The sequence below is a fragment of the Mirounga leonina genome, unplaced genomic scaffold, assembly GCF_011800145.1.
Source record: "Mirounga leonina isolate KUSES-001 unplaced genomic scaffold, KU_Mleo_1.0 Mir_114, whole genome shotgun sequence".
In the NCBI taxonomy this organism is placed as follows: domain Eukaryota; kingdom Metazoa; phylum Chordata; class Mammalia; order Carnivora; family Phocidae; genus Mirounga; species Mirounga leonina.
Genome location: NW_023270265.1, coordinates 47690207 through 47710348, shown reverse-complemented (window position 1 = coordinate 47710348; position 20142 = coordinate 47690207). Strand labels below are relative to the sequence as shown.

Here is a 20142-nt window from a genome sequence, read left to right as displayed (position 1 = left end):
CCCAGGACGCTGGGATCATGACCTGAGCCGAAGGCAGACACTTAACCATCTGAGCCACCCAGGCGCCCTCCAGTGTTTTTTTAAAAGATGTATTTATTTACCCTAGAGAGAGAGAGAGAGAGAGAGAGAAAACTCGAAGGGCGGGGGCAGAGGGAGAGAGGGAATGTCCAAGCAGACTCCCTTCTGAGCATGGAGCCCGATGCCAGGCTCCATCCCAGGACCCTGGGATCACGACCTGAGCCAAAATCAAGAGAAGGCCGACTGAACCACCAGGCGTCCCTTGGAGATTGCAGTTTTATTACAGATGCAGGTCCAGTCTGCCCTCCCACCTGCACCCCACCCAAGCCCAGGCTGGGTCAGATGGCCCCTCTCTGCTCCTGTTACAACTCCCACCCTACAGTGCTCTTTCCTGGCTCTCCCCTTGACTGGGAGCTGCTTGAGGGGAATACCATGAATAGTGACTTCACCTGCATATCCTAAAAGGCCTAGAATAGTTCCAGGCATATAGTAAGCTCCCAGTAGGTGTCGAGTGGAAGAGTGGATGGATGGATGGATAAGTAGATGCATGGATGGATGGAAGGAATTAGTTTTGTGAAGCATTTGGAAATCTGGGAAATGCTGAACTTGGCCATCATGTAAAATGTCTGTTGCTGTTTGGTGCACAGCTGTGTCATCCTGAAGGCTATGGGGGACTCATCTTTACCAGCCCCAGAGCAGTGGAAGCAGTGGACCTGTGTCTGGAGAAAGACAATAAAACGGAAGGTGAGGGGGGCTCTGTTGTGAATCCCACTGGACTTTCTTTGCTCTGTTCTGACCAGGGATACCGGATTCCAGAAATGGATTTTTCAGGTTTGAAACATCTCAATGGCTTTTAGCTCAAGAAAGTATTTACATACCCAGTTACTTCATGTTTGTGTAACCTTTGGAGGAAGCAGAAAATGACCTTTCTCCTTATAAGCTGATTCTTAATGTCCCACACAGAATGACAGGTTAGCCTCGTAGCTCTCTGACGGGAGCAGACGCCTAGAGGTGTCATGTCACAGATACTGTCTTGGGAAACAGGAGACAGGGCGGCCCCCAAAGTCCCCAGACCCTGAGGGGTTCATCTGCCAGGTGGTCATCTCTCTCCTCAGAATATATTGGTGGCAGTCTCTTTCCTCAAAGGGATGATGAGAAAATCCAACCACATTGAAAAAATGGCCCATGGCGTGCCAGGCACTTAATGACATGATCATCTCTTAGTCCCTTCTTCCTACCTCCTTCCCTCTCCTTCAAAAACACAGGAACAGAGCCCAGGCTTCAGACTGAACAACCACCTTAGTCTTTCAATCAAATAGCTTTGTAGCTAACATTTATGGAGAGCCTAGTGCATACCAGGCTCTGTTAAATACTTCACATTTGCCATCTCATTTATTCCTGGACACTGACCAGAGGCACATGTACTGTGGTCCTCATTATGTTGGGTGTAGAGATTACTTAAAAAAAATTAAATCTTGAAAAATAAATTAATTAATTAAATAAATAAAAGGAAATCTCCCATGGGAGTGTAAAGGGTAGCATAACACTTAAATGTAAGGGAAAGTTATGCTCCTAATCAGATTTTAGGAAGGGAGAACTCATGTTTCCTTGTCTTCTCAAAAAGTATTGAACACCCAGTGGCCTTAGCATATATCTATGCAACCCATTTTCTCTTTGTATTTCTTTCATCCACAGTTAAAGGTGTCTGTTTTTGCTCTAAGATGGTAATGTTCTCTATTAAATTGTGTTTGCTCATGAACCTGAAAGTTATGATCTTTACTTTGACTTAATGTATACATCCGAGATTATAGTTTCTTGACTGCTTTCAGATTTATGTCCCAAATAAAACCAGGTGTATTGCTTTTTTAGACACTAAGTTGCCCTTTTTAATGACCAGTGACTTTTTCTTTAAAAGTCTAGATTTTTAGGGGCACCTGGCAGGCCCAGTTGGAAGAGCATGTGGCTTTTTTTTTTTTTTTAAGATCTTATCTATTTATTTTAGAGGGGGGCAGAGGAAGGGGCAGAGGGAGAGGGAGAGAATTTCAAGCAGACAACCCCATGACCCCCAGATCATGACCCGAGCCAAAACCAAGAGTTGGACGCTTAACCAACTGAGCTACTCAGGTGGCCCAAGTGTGCAACTCTTTTTTTTTTTACTTTTTTAAGATTTTATTTATTTATTTGACAGAGAGAGACACAGCGAGAGAGGGAACACAAGCAGGGGGAGTGCGAGAGGGAGAAGTAGGCTTCCCGTGGAGCAGGGAGCCCAATGTGGGGCTTGATCCCAGGACCCTGGGATCATGACCTGAGCCACCCAGGCGCCCCCCCCCTACCCCCCCGAGTGTGCAACTCTCGATCTTGGGGTTGTGAATTTGAGCCCCATGTTGGGTGTAGAGATTACTAAAAAAAAATTTTTTTAAATAAATAAAAGTCTAGATTTTTTTTTTTTAAGATTTTTATTTATTTATTTGAGAGACAGAATGAGAGAGAGAGAGCATGAGAGGGGGGAGGATCAGAGGGAGAAGCAGACTCCCTACCGAGCAGGGAGCCCGATGCGGGACTCGATCCTGGGACTCCAGGATCATGACCTGAGCCGAAGGCAGTCGCTTAACCAACTGAGCCACCCAGGCGCCCAAAAGTCTAGATTTTTAAACTCTAATGTCACCCTGCAAATTCATTCTTCAAGTTATGTTTGTTTTCTGGTACACACTAAAAATGCTTCTAGTACCAACTGTGGAAAAGGTTAATATTCTAAGCAAGGCATACTGAAACATTTATGAAGTGATTTTTAAGAATTGGCCTGCCGAATATGAACAGAATAAAAATGGAATTTTAGTTTGAGATGCTGTTCTTTATACGTGGTTATTAATAGTTTGCCTTGCTCACAAGCGTCTTAGGATGAGCAAGGAGCTTTGGGCAACAGTCCAGATGGCCACTGTGGTGTTTGCAGCTCACATTTCATCCCATGTTTTACAGTCTGGAAACATTCTCTGAGGGAAAAATGGAATGCTAAGTCAGTGTATGTGGTCGGAAATGCTACTGCTTCTCTAGGTAAGCAATCAAGGTAAAGACAAAACACCAAAAAAGGACAGTGATGTTGTGATTTGTAGTAAGAAATATGTATTTGTCTTTGTCCCTGTTTCCTGGGACAGAGCTCTTAAAATCCTTGGTATTTCTAAGTGATAAGAAAGATGAAGTTGCCTATTTTTTTTAAAGATTTATTTATTTTAGAGAGAGAGAGAGCTTTCACTATACCTTAACAGCAGCATTATACATTTAACTAATTATTTGTAAATTTCATAAGCAAAAAAAATCATTTTTTAAACTAGTGTTTTTTCTAAAAAACAAACATGGTGAAGTCATTGGGGAATGAAAACCTGGTTTTCTTCTCTCCTGTAGTCTCTGCTACTACTCAGTATATATTCAAAAGTTCTGTTACATTGGTGCCTGGCTGGCTCAGTCAGTAGAGCATGCAACTCTTGGTCTCAGAGTTGTGAGTTCAAAGTCCACGTTGGGCATAGAGATTACTTAAAAATAAAGAAATCTTTAAAAAATAAAATCTTTAAAAAATAAAAAATAAAACTCTATTGCAAGCTTTGTACCCTTTGGCCCACTAATCCCTTTCCTGATAATCTAGCCAAAGGTAATAATCCAATAGAGGAGAAAAGAAGTGGTGTTTTTTTTGTTTTTTTTTTTTTAAGATTTTACTTATTTATTTGACAGAGACACAGCGAGAGCAGGAACACAAGCAGGGGGAGTGGGAGAGGGAGAAGCAGGCTCCCCGCGGAGCAGAGAGCCCGATGCAGGGCTCGATCCCAGGACCCTGGGATCATGACCTGAGCCGAAGGCAGACGCTTAATGACTGAGCCACCCAGGTGCCCTGAGAAGTGGTTTTTATATGAGAATGTATATCATAGCATCATTTATAATCATGGAAAAAGGAAAGCCCCCAATAGGGGAATAGTTAAATAAATTAGGATACATCTATGTGATGATTATGTAGCTTCTTCTTTTACATACTTTTTATTTTGAAGGAAATTTACAGAAAACCTATAGTTGTAACACAGAATTCAATCTTTCCTGGACCCTGGAGAGTAAGTTGCCAACGTGATGTCCCATCAACTCCAAATAGATGAGTGTAGGTTCCCTACAAACAAGCACATTTTTCTGTTTAGCTGCAACTAGCACACTCAAGAAATTAACATGCATGTATTAGTACCTCTCGTTCTCAATAATGTCCGTTGTAGCAGAAGGGTTGAGCTCAGAATCCTGCCTTGCGTCTAGTTGTCATGTCTCGTTAGTTTCCTGCTGGAAAGGGGCCTCCATGTGTCTTCGGCTTTGTGACCTCAACACTTTCGGGGTACAGGCCGGTTGTTTTATAGATGGTCCCCCAATTTAGGTGTGTCTGATTTTTTCCCTGATTACATTGATTCAGGTTATATATGTCTGGCAGGAATACCACAAGCTTTTCCCCTTGCCTCTTACCCAGCAGTGCATCATTTTGATTTGCCCCATTACTGATAATGTTCCTTGTAATCCCTTGATTAAAGTGATATGAGGCTTCTCCCTGTGAAGCTACCGTTTTTCCCCTTGAAATTAATTACTTTGTGCGGAGGTACTTTAAGATTATATGATAACATATTTTTTTTTTTAGATTTTATTTTTTTAAGTAATCTCTACACCCAACGTGGGGCTTGAACTTACAACCCCAAGATCAAGAATCACATGTTCTACCTACTGAGCCAGCCAGGCGCCCCTGATAATGTATTCTTCATCAGTAGCTGCTGATTTACATCAGTATGGACTCATGGTTTCCTCTTTAATAGGGTACAATCCATTACTAAGTCTATTTGTTTTATTGCCCAAATTATCCCTGCTGTGGCCAGGGGCAACCCCTTGAAGGCGACTTCTGTGTCCTTTTGACATGTCTCCATCATTCTTTGAGTACTTCCTTCTTTTCTGATGCAAAAAGATGTTCCAGGTTTGTCCTATACTTTCCCTGTTCCAGCCCTAAAATCAACCATTTTCCTTAAGAAGCCCTGGTTCCTTTTAGTGGAGAGGGGTATTTAGAAGCCATGATGAGGATGCTTAGCATATTCATTGCCCTTGCACTTCACTGCTCACTGCTCATGGCCCTTTTCAGTACACAGAGACAGGGAATACACACACACACACACACACACACATCTTTATTTATATCTACTTATGTTGAAAACCATGAGTTCATTCCACCACCTCCAGTTATAGTCCAACACAACAGAGTTTCTCTAGGTCTTTCATTTCTGTATTTGTGACTCCCATCTCTGGCAAGGAGAAACCTGGCTCCCAGGTCATACATTTACTCATTTGATCAGTGCTCCTATAAGGAACCAGTCTCCCCTGGCTCTGCCCCCACAGGGATGCCCTCTTCAGCCCATGTGGATTCTGACACCCAACACTGGCCACTCCCCCATGACATTCATGTTACTCTGCCCCACCTGAGGGCCTTTGTGCTGAAATGTTCAAAAGGAGAAGGGGGACAGGAGAGGCTAGGTGGTCTGTTTAAATGATTTTGAAGCATCTTTATAGCGTCGGAAAGATACAATGTAACATTAAGAAAAAAAGCAGGATGAGGCGCCTGGGTCGCTTAGTCGGTTGGGTGTCCGACTCTTGATTTCGGCTCGGGTCATGATCTCAGGGTTGTGGTATTGAGCCCCTCGTAGAGCTCCACAGTCAGCAGGGAGTCTGCTTCTCTCCTTCTCCCTCTCCCCCTCCCCACCCCACTGCTCCCATGTGTGCATGCTTGCTTTCTCTCAAATAAATAAATCTTAAAAAAAAAAAAGCAGGATGCAATATAGATATATGATACAATTTCAGTTTATTTTAAAAATATAGACACTGTACTAGAGAGCCCTCCCTACCCCCAAAGGAGCCTGAGAGGAGCAGGGACTCACAGAGATACTTGTTGGAGTATGTAATGTTCATAACAGCATCAGTCACAATAGGCAAAAGGTGGAAACAAACAAAATATCCATGGACAGATAAATGGATAAAATGTGGTGTATACGTGAAATAGAGTATCATGCAGACGTAAGAGGGAGGGAAATTCTGACAGAGGCTACAATGTGGAAGAACCTGGAAAACGTTACGCTAAGTGAAATGAGCCAGATGCAAAAAAGGTGAACACTGTATAATTCCACTTACCTGCGGCTCCCAGAGCAGCCACTCGGAGACTGAAGGTATGGGAGAGGTTTGCAGGGTCTGGGGTCGGGGGGAAATGGGAAGTTCTTGTTTAGTCTGATGAAAAAGTCTTGGAAGTGGATACTGGTGATGGTCGTGATGTTACCAAATGTCACTGAGTTATACACTTAAAAATAGTTAAAATGGTAAATTTTTATGGTATGTGTTTTTACTACAAGAACAAAACCTGAAAGGAAATAACCCTATGAAAGGTACTCCAGATGGTGGTATTATAGTTGTTTTTACAATTTTCTTAGTATTTTCTACATTTTCCAAACGGTCTTGAATTTGTATGTTATTTTTAAAGCACAAAGGTAAACAGTGAATCATTAAAAATCAACCTTACAAACGAACATAAAAATTAAGCATGAAACAATACTTAACAATTGTGAGGCCATCAATGGGCAGTTTGTTTCAAAATGATTGTCCAAATGAATTTTAAGATATCAGGGGAAGATGCAGTATAAATGAAAGTGTTTTTTTTTTAAAGATTGTATTTATTTATTTGAGAGAGAGCGAGCACAAGCAGAGGAGGGGCAGAGGAAGAGGAAGCAGGCTCTGCACTGAGCAGGGGGCCCTATGTGGGGTTCAATCTCAGGACTGGGTTCATGACCTGAGCCGAAGGCAGACGCTTAACGACTGAGCCACCAGGCGCCCCAGGATGAGTGAGAGTAGTTTAAGAATGAAAAGCGCTCTTTCCAGAGAACAAAATGACGTCAAGGAGTTCCCCAGCTGCGGGTTGCTGACTAATTAAGAGCTGGTGCATCATTTTCCAGCACAGAGCAACTTGCACCTGGGAGCTCTGCAGATGAGCAAAGAGGGAATCAGGCCTTGGTTGCCAAGGAAACCGCCCCCACTCCCCCCTCCCCCCCAAATCAGTTAAGAATTTGCTTGCACCTTCTTTCACCATTTCTTTTTTTCTGAAGTAGAAGAGGAAAGAAAAGTCTAGAGACAACTTCGGACTTACACAGCAACACTTCAGCTATCAAACATGGCATGTTTGTAAATTATCCCATTTTGATTCTCATGCTACCTTCGGTCTGATCTCAGTGGCACCACTACACATTTTGCATCTCATTGTTCTGTCAAATGAGAAGAAAACCCGAGAACAAAAGTGGTGATACGGGATGAGAAACCCGAGACAGAGGGGGCTAGCATGGGCCAGCATCCCCTGTGGCACAGAGCCTGGTCCCATGGGACCTGCTGGCCCCAGCCAGCTCCCTGTTTGTACCGCTGTGAAGGAAAAGGACATGTTCTAAATGCTGGGAGAACATGATCAAAGGAGAGATGAAATTAGGGATTTTGCTCCTTTAAAAAGTCTCTTGGGAGAGGAGCACCTGGCTGGCTCAGCTGGGCCCCAACACTGGGTGTAGAGATTACTTAAAAAAAAAAAAGAAAAGAAATCTCTTAGGAGAAACCACATTCTATCTTAACATGAAAGTCAGTCACCCAACTTTGGAACCTTCTATCTTAGTTCACCTTCCCAGACATGATGTCCCAGAGGAGCTCTCTCTAGTGAACTGCTGGACGCTTCTGTTCATCCTGAGGCTCAGCAAGAGCCTGGAGAGTTAGAGGAAGTTGAACACGGACAGCCGGGGGAGACCAGGCCCGTGTGTTAGTCATCTTTTGCTGTGTAACGGATTGCCCCAAAACTTAGTGGCTGGAAACAATAAGCGTTTAATTTCTCTCGGTTTCTGTGAGTCCGACATCTGGGAATGGCTGAGTTGGGTCCGTCTGGCTCGGGGTCTCTCACCAGGCTGCAGGTATCTCAAGGCCTGACTTGGGGGTCCTACTTCCAGATCACGCACGTGGCTCCACTTCCCAGCCCTCACGTGGCCTTCTCTAAGGGCTATGTTATGACACGACAGCAGGATTTCCCTCTTGCGTGCGAGACAATCCAAGAGCCAGCGAAAGAGAGCGTCCAGGCCAGAAGCCAGTCTTTTCATAATCTAATCTTGGGAGTGACATCCCATCACTTCTGCCATCTTCTTTTTGTTTGAATGCAGTCCAGGCCACACTCAAGAGGAGGGATGTCAAGGTGGTGTGAGCACCGAGATCACTGGGAGCCATTTTACAGGAGCCCTCTGGTCAAACTGAGCACGAGAACTGCCTCTGCTTCCCCCAGAAGCGGCAGGTCAGGTCAGGAGAATGGAACATTTTAAGCAAAGAGAAGATAGAAATGTTTCGCATAGTGGAAATGGAAACCGGGCCCAAGCAAGTGGTCTTGATGTCAAAGTCCATCAGGACTTATTTATCTTAGAGAGACAGAGAGAGCGAGTGCACAAGAGAGAGCGAGTGGACAGTGGGGCAGAGGAAGAGAATCCTGAAGCAGACTCCTCGCTGAGCATGGAGTCCGACCCAGGGTTTGATCCCAGGACCCATGAGCCAAAGGCAAGAGTTGGATGCTCGACTGACTGAGCCACCCAGGCACCCCATAAACCATATCTGGCTTTTTAGTGTTTTTCATTGCTTCATTTTCCCATTAATTTGGGGAGAATACTGAAATCATCTATATCTATAACCTTAATATGTCTTCACATCCCATTTGTTGATTCTTACTGATCTGCTTATGCACTAAGCATTTTTTTTAAGATTTTTATTTATTTGTCAGAGAGAGAGAGAGCACAAGCAGGGAGAACAGGAGAGGCAGAAGCAGACTCCCCACTGAGCAGGGAGCCCGATGTGGGACTCAATCCCAGGACCCTGGGATCATGACCTGAGCTGAAGGCAGACGCTTCACTGACTGAGCCACCCAGGCATCCTGCACTAAGAATTTTATCTCACCTTCAGATAACCACAGGGTACCTTTGCACATAGGCATCCACCAGCAGGGGAGCTCACCCCCAGGTTTACACAAGCCCTCCGACTGGATCCACCATGGCAGTCCTAGCCTTAACTTCTTAAATGTAAAGAACACGATGGCAGGTTTGTCTGGGGTCAGGCTGGTTCGTTTCACACAGCTGTGAGTCACTTGAAGTTCCCCTGTCATCATGGCCTGGGGAGGCCCCAAAGGCGGGCTTGCCTGGGCCCGAGGGCTGGCTGAAATGCTTGCACCCACTTAGAGCAGGGCCAGCCTTGCCGCCACAGGGGTTGAGACCTTCCGGCAAACATCCATTGCCCTGATCTCTACAGAGAGCCTCTGCGGGCTGCCGGCGGGCCCCACAGCCCAGTCCCTGCCCTCTCAGGCAGAGCTGACAGGCGCTGGACGGCTCAGGGCCTCCGCTTCCTGCTCTCAGGAGCCCTCGTCCCAGGGTCGTGTGAGGATGAAGTAACGCGCCAGTGCTCACTCGGAACAGCGAGGCCGCGCGTGAGAGTCTCCATGGGCTTCCTCCCGTCTAGTTAACGCAGGAACGATGCGGATGAGCGCCGACGTTAAATACCAACATCACTGCGGTACTCACGTCCCAGTTCCGTTCCTGGGAAGTCATCAGGGGCTTGGTGCACCGAGACCTTCCCAGTTCAGTCAGAGGACGGGCGGCCCGGCCTGGGCTGGCCATGCAGCGTAACAAGGGCTTTGTTCCGGAACAAAGTTGACAGCTGCATGTGACTTTTGTCTCTTGGGCTCAGGACCCTTGAAATGACCTGTCAGTGAAGAGCTGATGGTGTGGATGTGAAAGCTGCAGTTTGTTCTTAGCCAGCGCTCTCACGTGAATCCGAAATGGAAGGGCCCCAGCTCCTCCTCCGTCAGGGAGGTGCCACACCCCGGGCGCAGGTGCTGAGCGCTGACGGCGCGGGGCCCGTGGCCCTTCCTCCCCGGCGTCCTCTGCACAGTGGCCAGGGTTTCCCGTGTGGAAGAGTGCAGGGGGGCCCGGGGAGGGGGGGGGCTGCTCCTGCCTCACTTCTTGAGGAGTCTCTCAAAGCTGCTGGTCTGCCCCTCGCCCCAGATGACCTGTAGTCGCGGTACTGGGGGTCGCTGTTGGCAGGTTGCCGGGGAACCACTCCTGCCCTCCCTGCCATTTCAGTCTGGCCACGTCAGCCCACAACCCCCTTCTGGATGGGCGCTGGCCTTGGCTTCCCGGCAGGACGAGGGCTCTCTCATGCCCTGTGAGAAGTAGTAAATCCTAAATGCTCACCACCTCCGTACTGGCTGGTAAGAAACCGCCTTTCTTCAGCTCCCCTAGGGGGCCCGCGGTTTGCTCTCATCATCTCGTATAATCCTTAAAGCAGTCCCCGGTGGTGGCGTCTTCCCCTAGTGTAGCCGAGCTCAGTGGGGCTCAGAGAAACTGGCACGTGACCCAAAGCCACACGTCTAGGAAGGGTGGGCCCGCGGCCCAGCACCCTCACGTCCGACACAGTGCCGGCCGCCCCCTGCACCTGCCTTCAGGAGGAGACGTTCCTTTGTATTTGCACGTTAGCAAACAACCCAAGAACAGAGGTCTTTAATAGCCACATGAAAACATCTTTCTTTTGTTGTTTTCCAGTGAATAAAATTGGCCTGGATACAGAAGGAGCACACTGCGGAAATGCAGAAAAGCTTGCAGAATATATTTGTTCCCGTAAGTAGAAAAAGGTCACTCCAACTGAAGCCCATTTACTTTTTGTTTGTTGGCCTCACCCCCGACCCCCCGGGACAGGAACATTTCCTGGGCGCGTTCTCCGTGGTGACGCTGGTTGGTGCGCAGCGTGCAGGCCGCTTGTGGGACCGCGGGCTCCTTTCCCGGTGTGTGTCTGTGCTTGTTTGAGATTCAGCCTCTCTCCGCCCCCTCCACCAGAGGACTTGAGACAACTCCAACATGACACAAAACAAAGCATTCGGAGACAAATCCAGGGAGACCGTCTGCAGTGATGCTACCCGGAGAGGAGGCGGGCTACTGCAGCTGGGCACCTCCCCTGAGTCTGTGTCCCCCCTCTCGGGGGGCCGCCTCCTCCGAGCGCCCTCTCAGGGCTGGCCCACCCCCTGGGAGTGCATCCCTGGGCAGCGTGTGGACCGGGACCTGAGAGGACGCTGGTTGTAGAGGTGTTTGCCTTTCAGTGCAGGTGCAGCCCTGATGGAAACAAAGCTTTGGGGGAGCTCTCGGAGCGAGAGGGGCGGGAAGGCCATCAACACTCAACAGACATGGGTTCCCACTGCTGCTTCTGCCCCCCACAGAGTCTCCAGGGCCAGGCTGGAGGCTGCCCGTGGGCGGTGGAGCAGGGCAGCTGGAGGGAAGGCACTCCCTGCCTTCTGGTCACATCTGCCACTGTATCCCAGCCCAGCTCTTTGCTTTAGTTTGCTCATGTCTCTAAGTTTTGAAAAATGCTCTTCTTACTAAGGGGGTGTGTTTCAGAGACCCTCCAAAAGCCCCAGGGACGAGGGAGGTGAGCCCTAATCCAGTGACCCTCCGGGCCCCATCCTGGCCAAAGCAGGTGCTGGCCTGGGCTGGAGCAGAGGACCGAGTACCCAGCACTGTGTTCCTGTCCCAGGGCAGCACCACTGGGCCTCCCACCCCGGCTCTTGTGTCCACCACTCCACCTGAACTGCAGGCCTCGGGGGCTGTTCAACAGGACAGTCGCCCGGCCCACGACTCTAGTGGCCGGGTCCATGGCTCTCCAGCTGGCCATCCGGTGCTCCCAGCACATCCTCACCTCCCGCCTCCTGCACAGCTGTCTCTGCTCCTCCCTCCCGTTGGTGCTGCCTATAGAGGCCCTGTCCTTCACGTAGGCTCCTCTGTGACAGGGACGCCATAGGCTGTGGTCCTTCCATGTCCACTGTCCTGGAGACCTTGGCCCTCCTTTGGCCACCCCCACCACACACATGCTGTTTATGCCTCGTCTTGTCGCTGAACCCACTCCTGCCTTGTGGCCCGGCACACAGGTGTTCTCACGCAGGGTTTGCTGAGCGCTGAACTGTGCTGGCGTGACAGGAGGGCATTCGGGGGGCAAGGCGAGAGAGGGCTTGGTCCATGCCAACAGGCCTGGCCAAGCTGAGCGGCCATCTTCTTGAGCATCAGCTCAGGCCTGCCAGTCGCTTGATACTATATGGCCAGGCGTTGAAAGCTGCTGAGAAGCCAAGGGCAGTTATGCCGCTGGTCCGGGGGTGAACACAGCCCTGGGCACCTCAGGGTCCTCAGGCCCATGGGACTGTTTTGAGGGTCACTGAGCCTCACCTTTTCTGGGACGAGAGGAACGTCATGTGATTGGGTTTTTCCCCAGCAGTCTGTGGCATGGGATGCATATGTTCCAGAATGATCCAACGCCAGGCTCTTTATTTCTAATATTTGTAGAGGACAATGGTCACCATTAAACAGTGACAAAGCCCTTCTGTTTTAATGTGGAAATCAATGTAAATGGTAGAACTTGGCATTCCCCGGGGGATTAAGTGCTTTGGTTTAGGAAGACGAATGACTGGTTCCGTGGGTAGTACCACATTTAGCTCCTTAATGAACAGGTGGCCGCAGCCTGTCTCCAGGGTAGATGACCTGGCTGTACTCACCGCTGACACACTAGTTCTGGAAAGAGATGGAAGGAAATTGAGTCATTCCTCACTTTCAGGTCCAGAGTCATCAGGCTGGTGTTCCTTGCTCTGCGTACGTATACAAGGCAGGAAGGACCCGTGTCACTTCTGAGATATCACCCTGGTGTTTCAATTAACTGACTCGAGGCGTAGAGGGGAGATGGGAACGTACTCTGCCTTATCTCGGCGAGACGGGGCGGCATTCTTTGCAAAGCCTTTGTTACTTCTCATTTGTTACCAGCACGCCTGTGTGTCCTAATAAATCTTGAATTCACAATTAGAATATCCAAATAGGAATCCTTCTTGACTGCTAATAAGGACTTTCACCTTGGTTTTACCAAGGCATTAATGATTTTCTGCCCCAGCAAGCTCTGAAACTGGATTTTAAAAGCTCAGAATCTACTTCCAGTGTTTGGAGTCAACAGGCCAATTCATAGTTATTGCTTATTTCTTTTACTTAACACTTTTTACTACGTGACAGATACCATCGAGGGCACTTAAAACTATTAACTCATTTAATCTGATAGCCCATTGTTCTGATAGAAAATTCTCCCCTTCCAGGAGATCTGCTCTAATGGAAAAGAAAGCAGCAAATAAATGGTAAAAGGGGGCATTACAGCATTCTGCAAGAGAGGGGTCCACCTGAGTCAGACAGAGGGGGGTGCAGTTATTTGAAATGTCCCTGGATTGGGGGCTGCCGATGGCCACTCCTGCAGCCTCTTGGACTAGCTCGGCCCTTCCTTCCCTCGCATCCCTGTTGTCCGGATTCTCCACCACGAGAATCTCTCTCTGCACGGCCGCATCTCCCAGCTTCGCCTGGGAGGCCGAAATCAGTGCAGACCTGGCAGTTGTCGGAGCTTTCCAGCCACACACGTGTCCTCCAGTGAAAAGGCATTTTTTAAAAAATCAGCCTTGTTACCTTAATTACTACAGTGACTACTTATGGAGTCCCCAGCCCCTCAGCACAACCCTCTCCTGGGATTTTCAGCACCCTTGCTGGCCTCAGCCCCCACAGCCCAGCAGTCCAGGCCTCCTTCCTGTTAAAGAGACGGGCAACCTCTGAGCCCCTTGAGTCCCCATTCTGTGTCTTCTCTGTCGGGTGAGACCCCTGCAGGCCCCTGTCTCCCTGTTGTTCGGGGAACCTCTCACACCTCTAGAGAATCAGCCAGCTTTAGCATTGACCTACTTAGCAGTGGCCTAGTTGGGTTAAAAATCCGCAGGCAGTAAACTTATCCCCCCAAAAGAATGGGTTCTTTGCCTCTGACTTCTTGAAGGGGGTGGGTCCCAGGAAGGATAGTTGTGGTACATCTCCGCCCAGCAGAAGAGGATTCTAACCAGGACATTTTCAGGTTTTCCTCCCTTTCCTGAGAGTGCCACGGGTTTCCATGACGTCAGCTGGGCTGACTGGGCCTGCATGCAGGGTCTGGCTCTCCAGGCACTGGTGATGCCGTCAGAAAAGACAGGCATCTGTCCTGGACCAGGACACACATACTAAGCTCCCATCCCCCGAGTTAGCGGCCAGCAATCCGAGAATAAGCATGAGCAGCTCAATACTAGGCTAAACCTTCCGAAGAGATGCTTTGAAGGGCAGATTCTGGAATCTTCCGAAGGCCCCTTGCACACCTCTAGGGCTGGGCTTGTTGGAAAGGCAGGCCCTTGGCTTGCCTCCTGCATTCCCGAAGCTGCCCCAGAGCAGATGGCTGGGAGGGTCTGTGGGAGCAGCTTTGGTCTCTAGAATCCTGCACACCCCAGCACCTAACACACATGGACAGACACACAGACCTGGAGGGACGCCTGGGCTCTGGTTAAGAAAGTTGCACCTGAACATGGCTTTGAAAATATGTTCCCAAGGATGGCATCTACAGTGCATGAAACCTTTGCTCCCACTGGAAAAGAGAAATCAGTGGGCATCTATTGTCTACATTTGAATTTTTCCCAATTCCTTGTGTTCTTTTACGTCCGTGCTGATAGTTACAGAGCAGCTTAAATCAAGAACACATTCACCAGGACGTAGTTCTCGAATAACCTGGAAAAAGAAAGTTATTCCTGTGGTTGGTCTGGGCCTTCCGGGAGATGGTGCTGGACGGGAAGTGCTTGCTTTGTTCTTCCTCCGACTGCAATCCCCAAAGAGGTGTTCGGGGAGATCTGACGGGTACAGAAAAATGCGTTTGTGTGTGACCAACAGCCATTAAGACTTCTTCCAACTGATGGATGGACATGGGGGGGGTGGTTCTATCAGAATGTTCACATTTGGGGAGGATTCGCCCATAGGTTTTGTTAGATGGTAGTGTCTCAGGTTGGTGTTCAGACTGCATGCCGTCTTCGTTCTGCAGAGAGCTTGGAGCCGAACGCACCCCAAGGTCTTCCTAGAGTGGGGACGGGGAGCAGGGTGGGAGGCAGGCCACTCTCAGCAGGCCCCTACACGGCCACTCATCCGCCCGTGGGCACTTGGCCAGGTGGCCGCCGTCCTGAGGGGACAGAAGGCACGCAGCTCGTCTGTGTTGGGGGCGGCCGCAGGGCCACTTGTGGCTGCCATTTCCCTGCCGCCTCCTGAGTGTGGGCCCTGGCTCCGGCCACCGCCTGTGGCCTCCAGGGCTCCTCCCGAGGCGCAGCGTGGCTGCAGCAGTGCCCTGTGACTCCAGCCAAGTGCAGAGCCGCCTGCTAGCTCGTGCCCGCAGCCCAGGCGCCGCGTCAGGACCAGAGGGGCTGGAGGGGCCTGGGGGACAGTGGCCCTGGCTTGCGGGGATGCCCGTTTTCTGAGCGCCGTGGCCGAATCCCCTGTGATCTTCCTACAGCAGGGTCAGCTTCTTCCCTCCCACGCACAGCCGCTGGGCGGCCCGGAACTGCTGCTCCCCGTGCCCTGGGCACATGCACCCCCTTCTTGAAAGCGTTGACAAAGTCTGGTTATTTATCCGCAGGGGAGTCACCAGCATTGCCTCTTCTGTTTCCCTGTGGAACCGTCAAAGGAGAAATCCTGCCGAAAATGCTCAAGGACAGAGGTGACGGCAATGCATTGGCTCGTGGACACAGCCTCCCTGGTCCACCTCCTCGGGTCTGCCGGGAGCCTTCGTGGTCCGCGTTCGGGGTCCGCCGTGCAGAGCCCCCAGGGGAGGGCAGGCCGAGGGAGGGCGGGCGGCCCTCGTGGGGTGCAGTCGACTGTCCTGACCGTAGCCCTGCGCTCGTCTGCCCGCTCGGCTCCGGCTAGGAGCCCGCAGAGTGTCACAGCCTTCGCCACGGGTGCGGGTGGTGCTGGTGTGGACGGACCCCGGGGCAGGTCCTGGGGCAGAGGAGAGCCTCAGGATGGAGCCCGGTGTTCTGGTGGAATAAAGCCTATTCCCTGCTTTTGATTGTGTCCAGGGATTCCCATGGAAAGCATAACTGTCTATCAGAAGATCCCACACCCGGGAATCCAAGTGAACCTCAACAGCTACTATTCGAAGCAGGTGGGTGGTGCTTGCCGGAGACTTGGCGGCGGGGAGGCCCAAACCCCTGTGCGTGGTTCCACCATCCCAGCCGCATGACTGCCCAAGGCTCCATCTCTGTATCTGTGAAATGGGAATAGACCTCTCTCGGAAGGCTTTTAGAAGGGTGAAAGGAGAGAAAATGCACAAAGCCCTGTGGATATCACCCCAGACACAGTGAGCCTGGGCAGCAAGGGGCCATGCTGTGACTGTCCGGCATGTGTGGGACACTGGGGGAGCCCCGGGGCAGAGGCTGGGACGGGAGGCTCGGCCCATACTGGGAAGGCCCACAATGCCCACCGAGGAAGCCACAGGGACCTCTGAAGGCTTCGGGCAGGGGGGTGGGTGGCGCCTGTGTGAGTTAAGGTTTTCCATATCTGTATTCAGTGCGACGCCTCCCCCCTCTCCTGGGACAGGCTTCTGAATGCCTTGCTGGTTCTGGACGTCCCCTTAGTGCAAACGAAAACAGAGAGCCACGCAGCCAGTCTGCCTTCTGTCTCCTGAGAAAGGACGCAGAGTTGACAGCCTGGACTGCTGCCTCACTGATCAGGGCCACTTTGGCCACGTGAGCTAGGGGCAGCGTCTGCTTCGGCTGGGCATGCGGGTCCACAGTGCCCCTGTCCTCTGGCCAGGCAGACACATACCTGTGGGCCGCAGAGCGATGAGGAGCAGCGCCCAGCCTCCCCAGTGGCACCCTGTCCTCTGAACGGTGCCTCGCCTGAACTCGGCCCTGGCCTCGAGGGAGCAGAGAAGGCCACGTCCACCAGGAGCCCTTCTGCTGTGAATCCGTGGGGCTGCCTGGGGGCTGCCTCCTGGGGCTCCAGGGCTGATGGTGCCTGGCTGGGGGAACCAGGGGAACATTCTCTCTCCTTGGCCTGTGGCGACAGACTGATCTTATGCTCTCCCTGCAGGGCATTCCGGCCAGCATCACATTTTTCAGTCCCTCTGGCCTTACCTACAGCCTCAAGCATATTCAAGAGTTATCTGGCGACAACATTGATCAAATTAAGGTGAGATATTCAGTGGGCTTTTGGTCTTTTAAGGTTTTTAAAAATTCTTACTAATTACCTAGAGTTCCCATGTAAAGCCAAAGCACTCCTGACCAAGCAGACACCGTGATGTCACCTCGTAGCCCTGGAGAGACCAGGCTCGAGAATTCTCCAGCATCACTTCCTGGCTGGTGCTCTCGGACACCTTACTTAACCTCTCTGAGCCTATTTCCTCATTTGTATCATGAGGATGATTATCCCTCTGTGGCTTTTATAGACACGTAGTCACCCATTATTTGCAGGGGATAAGTTCCCAGACCCTCAAGTGGATGTGTGAAAGCACGGCTACTACCCAATCCTGATATAGTGTGTTTTTTCCTATACATACATCCCTGTGATGAAGTTTAATTTCTAAATTAGGCACAGTAAGAGATGAACAACAATAGCTACTAATAAAGCCGTTACAACAATATCCTGTGGTAGCAGTGACGTGAACTCTCTCAAGATATCTTATTGTACTGCACTCACCCTTCTTCCCGCGAGGCTGTGGGATGATAATGTGCCTCCGTGACAAGGGGAGGGCAGTGACGTAGGCACGGGACGGCATTCCCACTTGTGAGGGACCGCATTTGCTAGGAGTCTGTAAGTAACGACGAGGCTTTTGGGGCCTGTAACGGGAAGGCTCTTGAACTGGCTCCAGTGGGACCGGGGAAAGGGTGGAGGCCACCTGGGGCCCCAGGACAGAGGCCACCAGCACCGTGTGCACTCACGCAGAGTGCGTGCTCTTAGCTTTTACTGCAGGTGCGGCTCACGGCACACCTTCGCAGTCCGCACCGGTTCCCAGTTCTGCAGGTGGAGAACTGGGCTCAGAGAAGTAGTGCGTCTTGCCCTAGGCCTCACAGGAGGAAGGGATTTGAACCCAGGAGGACGGATTCCATGTTGTTAGCCGCGGTGATACCTGAGCCGTGGCCAGGTGACGGAGCACTTCCAGGCAGTATCTGGTAGAACTCGCCCACCGGTCCAGGGGCAGGAATCAAGCCAAATCGGGACTACCAGCTCGCAGGAGGGTTCTGCTTCCTGCCCCCCCTTACCAATACTTGTAAGTTTGGTCTTCACGATCACAGCCGCCCCAGCGGCTGTGGGGGAGTTTTGACTTGGATTGCTCCCGTGACCGATGACGCTGAGCGTCTTTCCCTGTGCGTGTCGGCTGCTTCTGTATCTTCTGAGAGGTGTCTGTTCACGTCCTGGCCGTGTGTCTTGTTGCGGCTGTTGCTGGGCCGTACGGGTTCCTGGATGCAAGTTCCCCATCCGATACGTTTTCCCCATCCCGTGAGCTGCCTTTCACTTCGGAGACGGTGCCCTTTTAGAGGCACGACGGCTTTTCCGTTTTGGTGAAGACCCACTCATCTATCTTTTCCTTTGCGACTTGTGTCTCAGATACCACTGCCCAATCCCAGGGCATGAAGGGCCCCCCCACGTTTCTTCTGTGTCTACAGTCTCAGCTCTTACATTTAGGTCCGTGATCCACTTTGAGTTCACGTTTGTGCCCGCTCTGAGGTAGGGGTCCGGCACCGTCTTTTCCTCAGGGAGGTTCTTGAGGAATGGCTGCATCTCAGGGTGGAGTGGCAGGGGTGGGGGAGGGCTACAGGAGCTCGGGCTTCCGGGGGGGCAGCAGCCTCTGTCCTGTGGCTCTGACATGCCCCAGAAAGAGGGGCTTCGAGTCTTGAGATTGTTCCCTGCACCACACCCGGCCCAGGGTAAGGGCTGCCATCCTCACAGACCTACTCCCAGGCAGGGGTGCGTGCACCCCAGTGCTGGGGTAGGAGTGATGGGAGTGCTCTCCCTGCCAGAGCAACAGATCTTATTTACCCCCCCACTAGCCCTGCCAAGCAAGGGTAATTGTACCCCTTTGACAGATGAGGAAACAGGACCAGAGGGGCTAAGTGACTTGTGAGGACACCTAGCAAGGGCCGGGGTCACCACAACAAAAAACCACATTCAGCCCCAAGCGAGGCTCTGCATATGACCATCAAACGTGCGATGTTTGGAGAGAGGCATCCGGCTGACGAGCCTCAGGCCGCTGGAGTTTCTCATCTGGAGTAACCGTGTTCCCATCAGTGGCAGCCACTGGTGGCCGCCGACCATTTCTCTGTGCCGGGGCCCCTGGCCACGTGGTTGCTCACATTGCCCCCACGTGATCCTCAGAGCAGCCCAATGGGGAAGGCTGTTCCCCTCTGTTTTACAGATGAAGGGACGGAGGCCCAGAGAGGGAGGGTCACTCGCTAGGGCCACTATCCTGTGGAGCTAGGATGGGAACCTGGCCTCCGGCTCCAGGTCCCGGTCTCGGCTGCTGCGTTTTCCTGGGGAGCGCAGCCGGGGCCCCTGCCACCCCCAGAGCACCTTTCAGACTTTGCTGTCTGCTCCACTTGGCCCCCCACCCAGGGCAGAACTGTGGGCGGCTGAGGCTTATGGAGAGGCAGCCAAGACGGCGGGCACCGGAGCAGGGGCCTGGCGCCCCTGCCCTGCACCCGAGCCGCAGGCCGGCGGGGAGGCTATAATGAGGTCATGCAGGCAAAGGCATTTTGCGGGTGTAGGGCTGGGTTCGCATCGGGAGGGGTGATCACACGTGCTAGGAGCTGTGACGACCTGACGGGCCCAGGCCTTGCCCCCGTCCGCCCAGCCGGCCCCGCAGGTGCGCTGAAGCTCCCTCTCTCTCCCCCTGCAGTTTGCCGCCATCGGCCCCAGCACAGCCCGCGCGCTGACCGCCCAGGGCCTGCCTGTGAGCTGCCTGGCCGAGAGCCCGACACCGCCAGCCCTGGCCAAGGGCCTCCGGTTGGCCCTTCAGGCCCCCCGCTGCTGAGTCGGTGGCCCGTCCCGCTGCTGCTGGTGCAGGGAGGCGAGGCATCGGCGGGGCTCCCCACACCTTTGCCTCGTGCCTCCGCGGAACCCCTGGGACACATGGGCCCGGCGAGAGCTCCTCTGGCAGAGGGAAGAAAACCAAATAAACCACCTGGCTCTTCGC

The 20142-nt window shown here is 51.6% G+C and overlaps 1 protein-coding gene across 4 annotated transcripts in view; it reads left to right on the top strand.

Annotated features, from left to right (window-relative positions):
* Positions 1–20142, top strand: part of UROS (uroporphyrinogen III synthase) — a 31080-nt gene extending 10938 nt beyond the window's left edge. For 3 of the 4 annotated variants that reach the window (XM_034985928.1, XM_034985925.1, XM_034985926.1), the window contains 7 exons: positions 666–762; positions 2995–3069; positions 10659–10733; positions 15589–15669; positions 16028–16113; positions 17043–17141; positions 19846–20142. In XM_034985928.1, the coding sequence (XP_034841819.1) occupies positions 666–762; positions 2995–3069; positions 10659–10733; positions 15589–15669; positions 16028–16113; positions 17043–17141; positions 19846–19980 (648 nt within the window). In that variant the 3' untranslated portion in view covers positions 19981–20142. The remainder of the gene's footprint in view (positions 1–665; positions 763–2994; positions 3070–10658; positions 10734–15588; positions 15670–16027; positions 16114–17042; positions 17142–19845) is intronic. The other variant, XM_034985927.1, reaches the window with a different exon arrangement.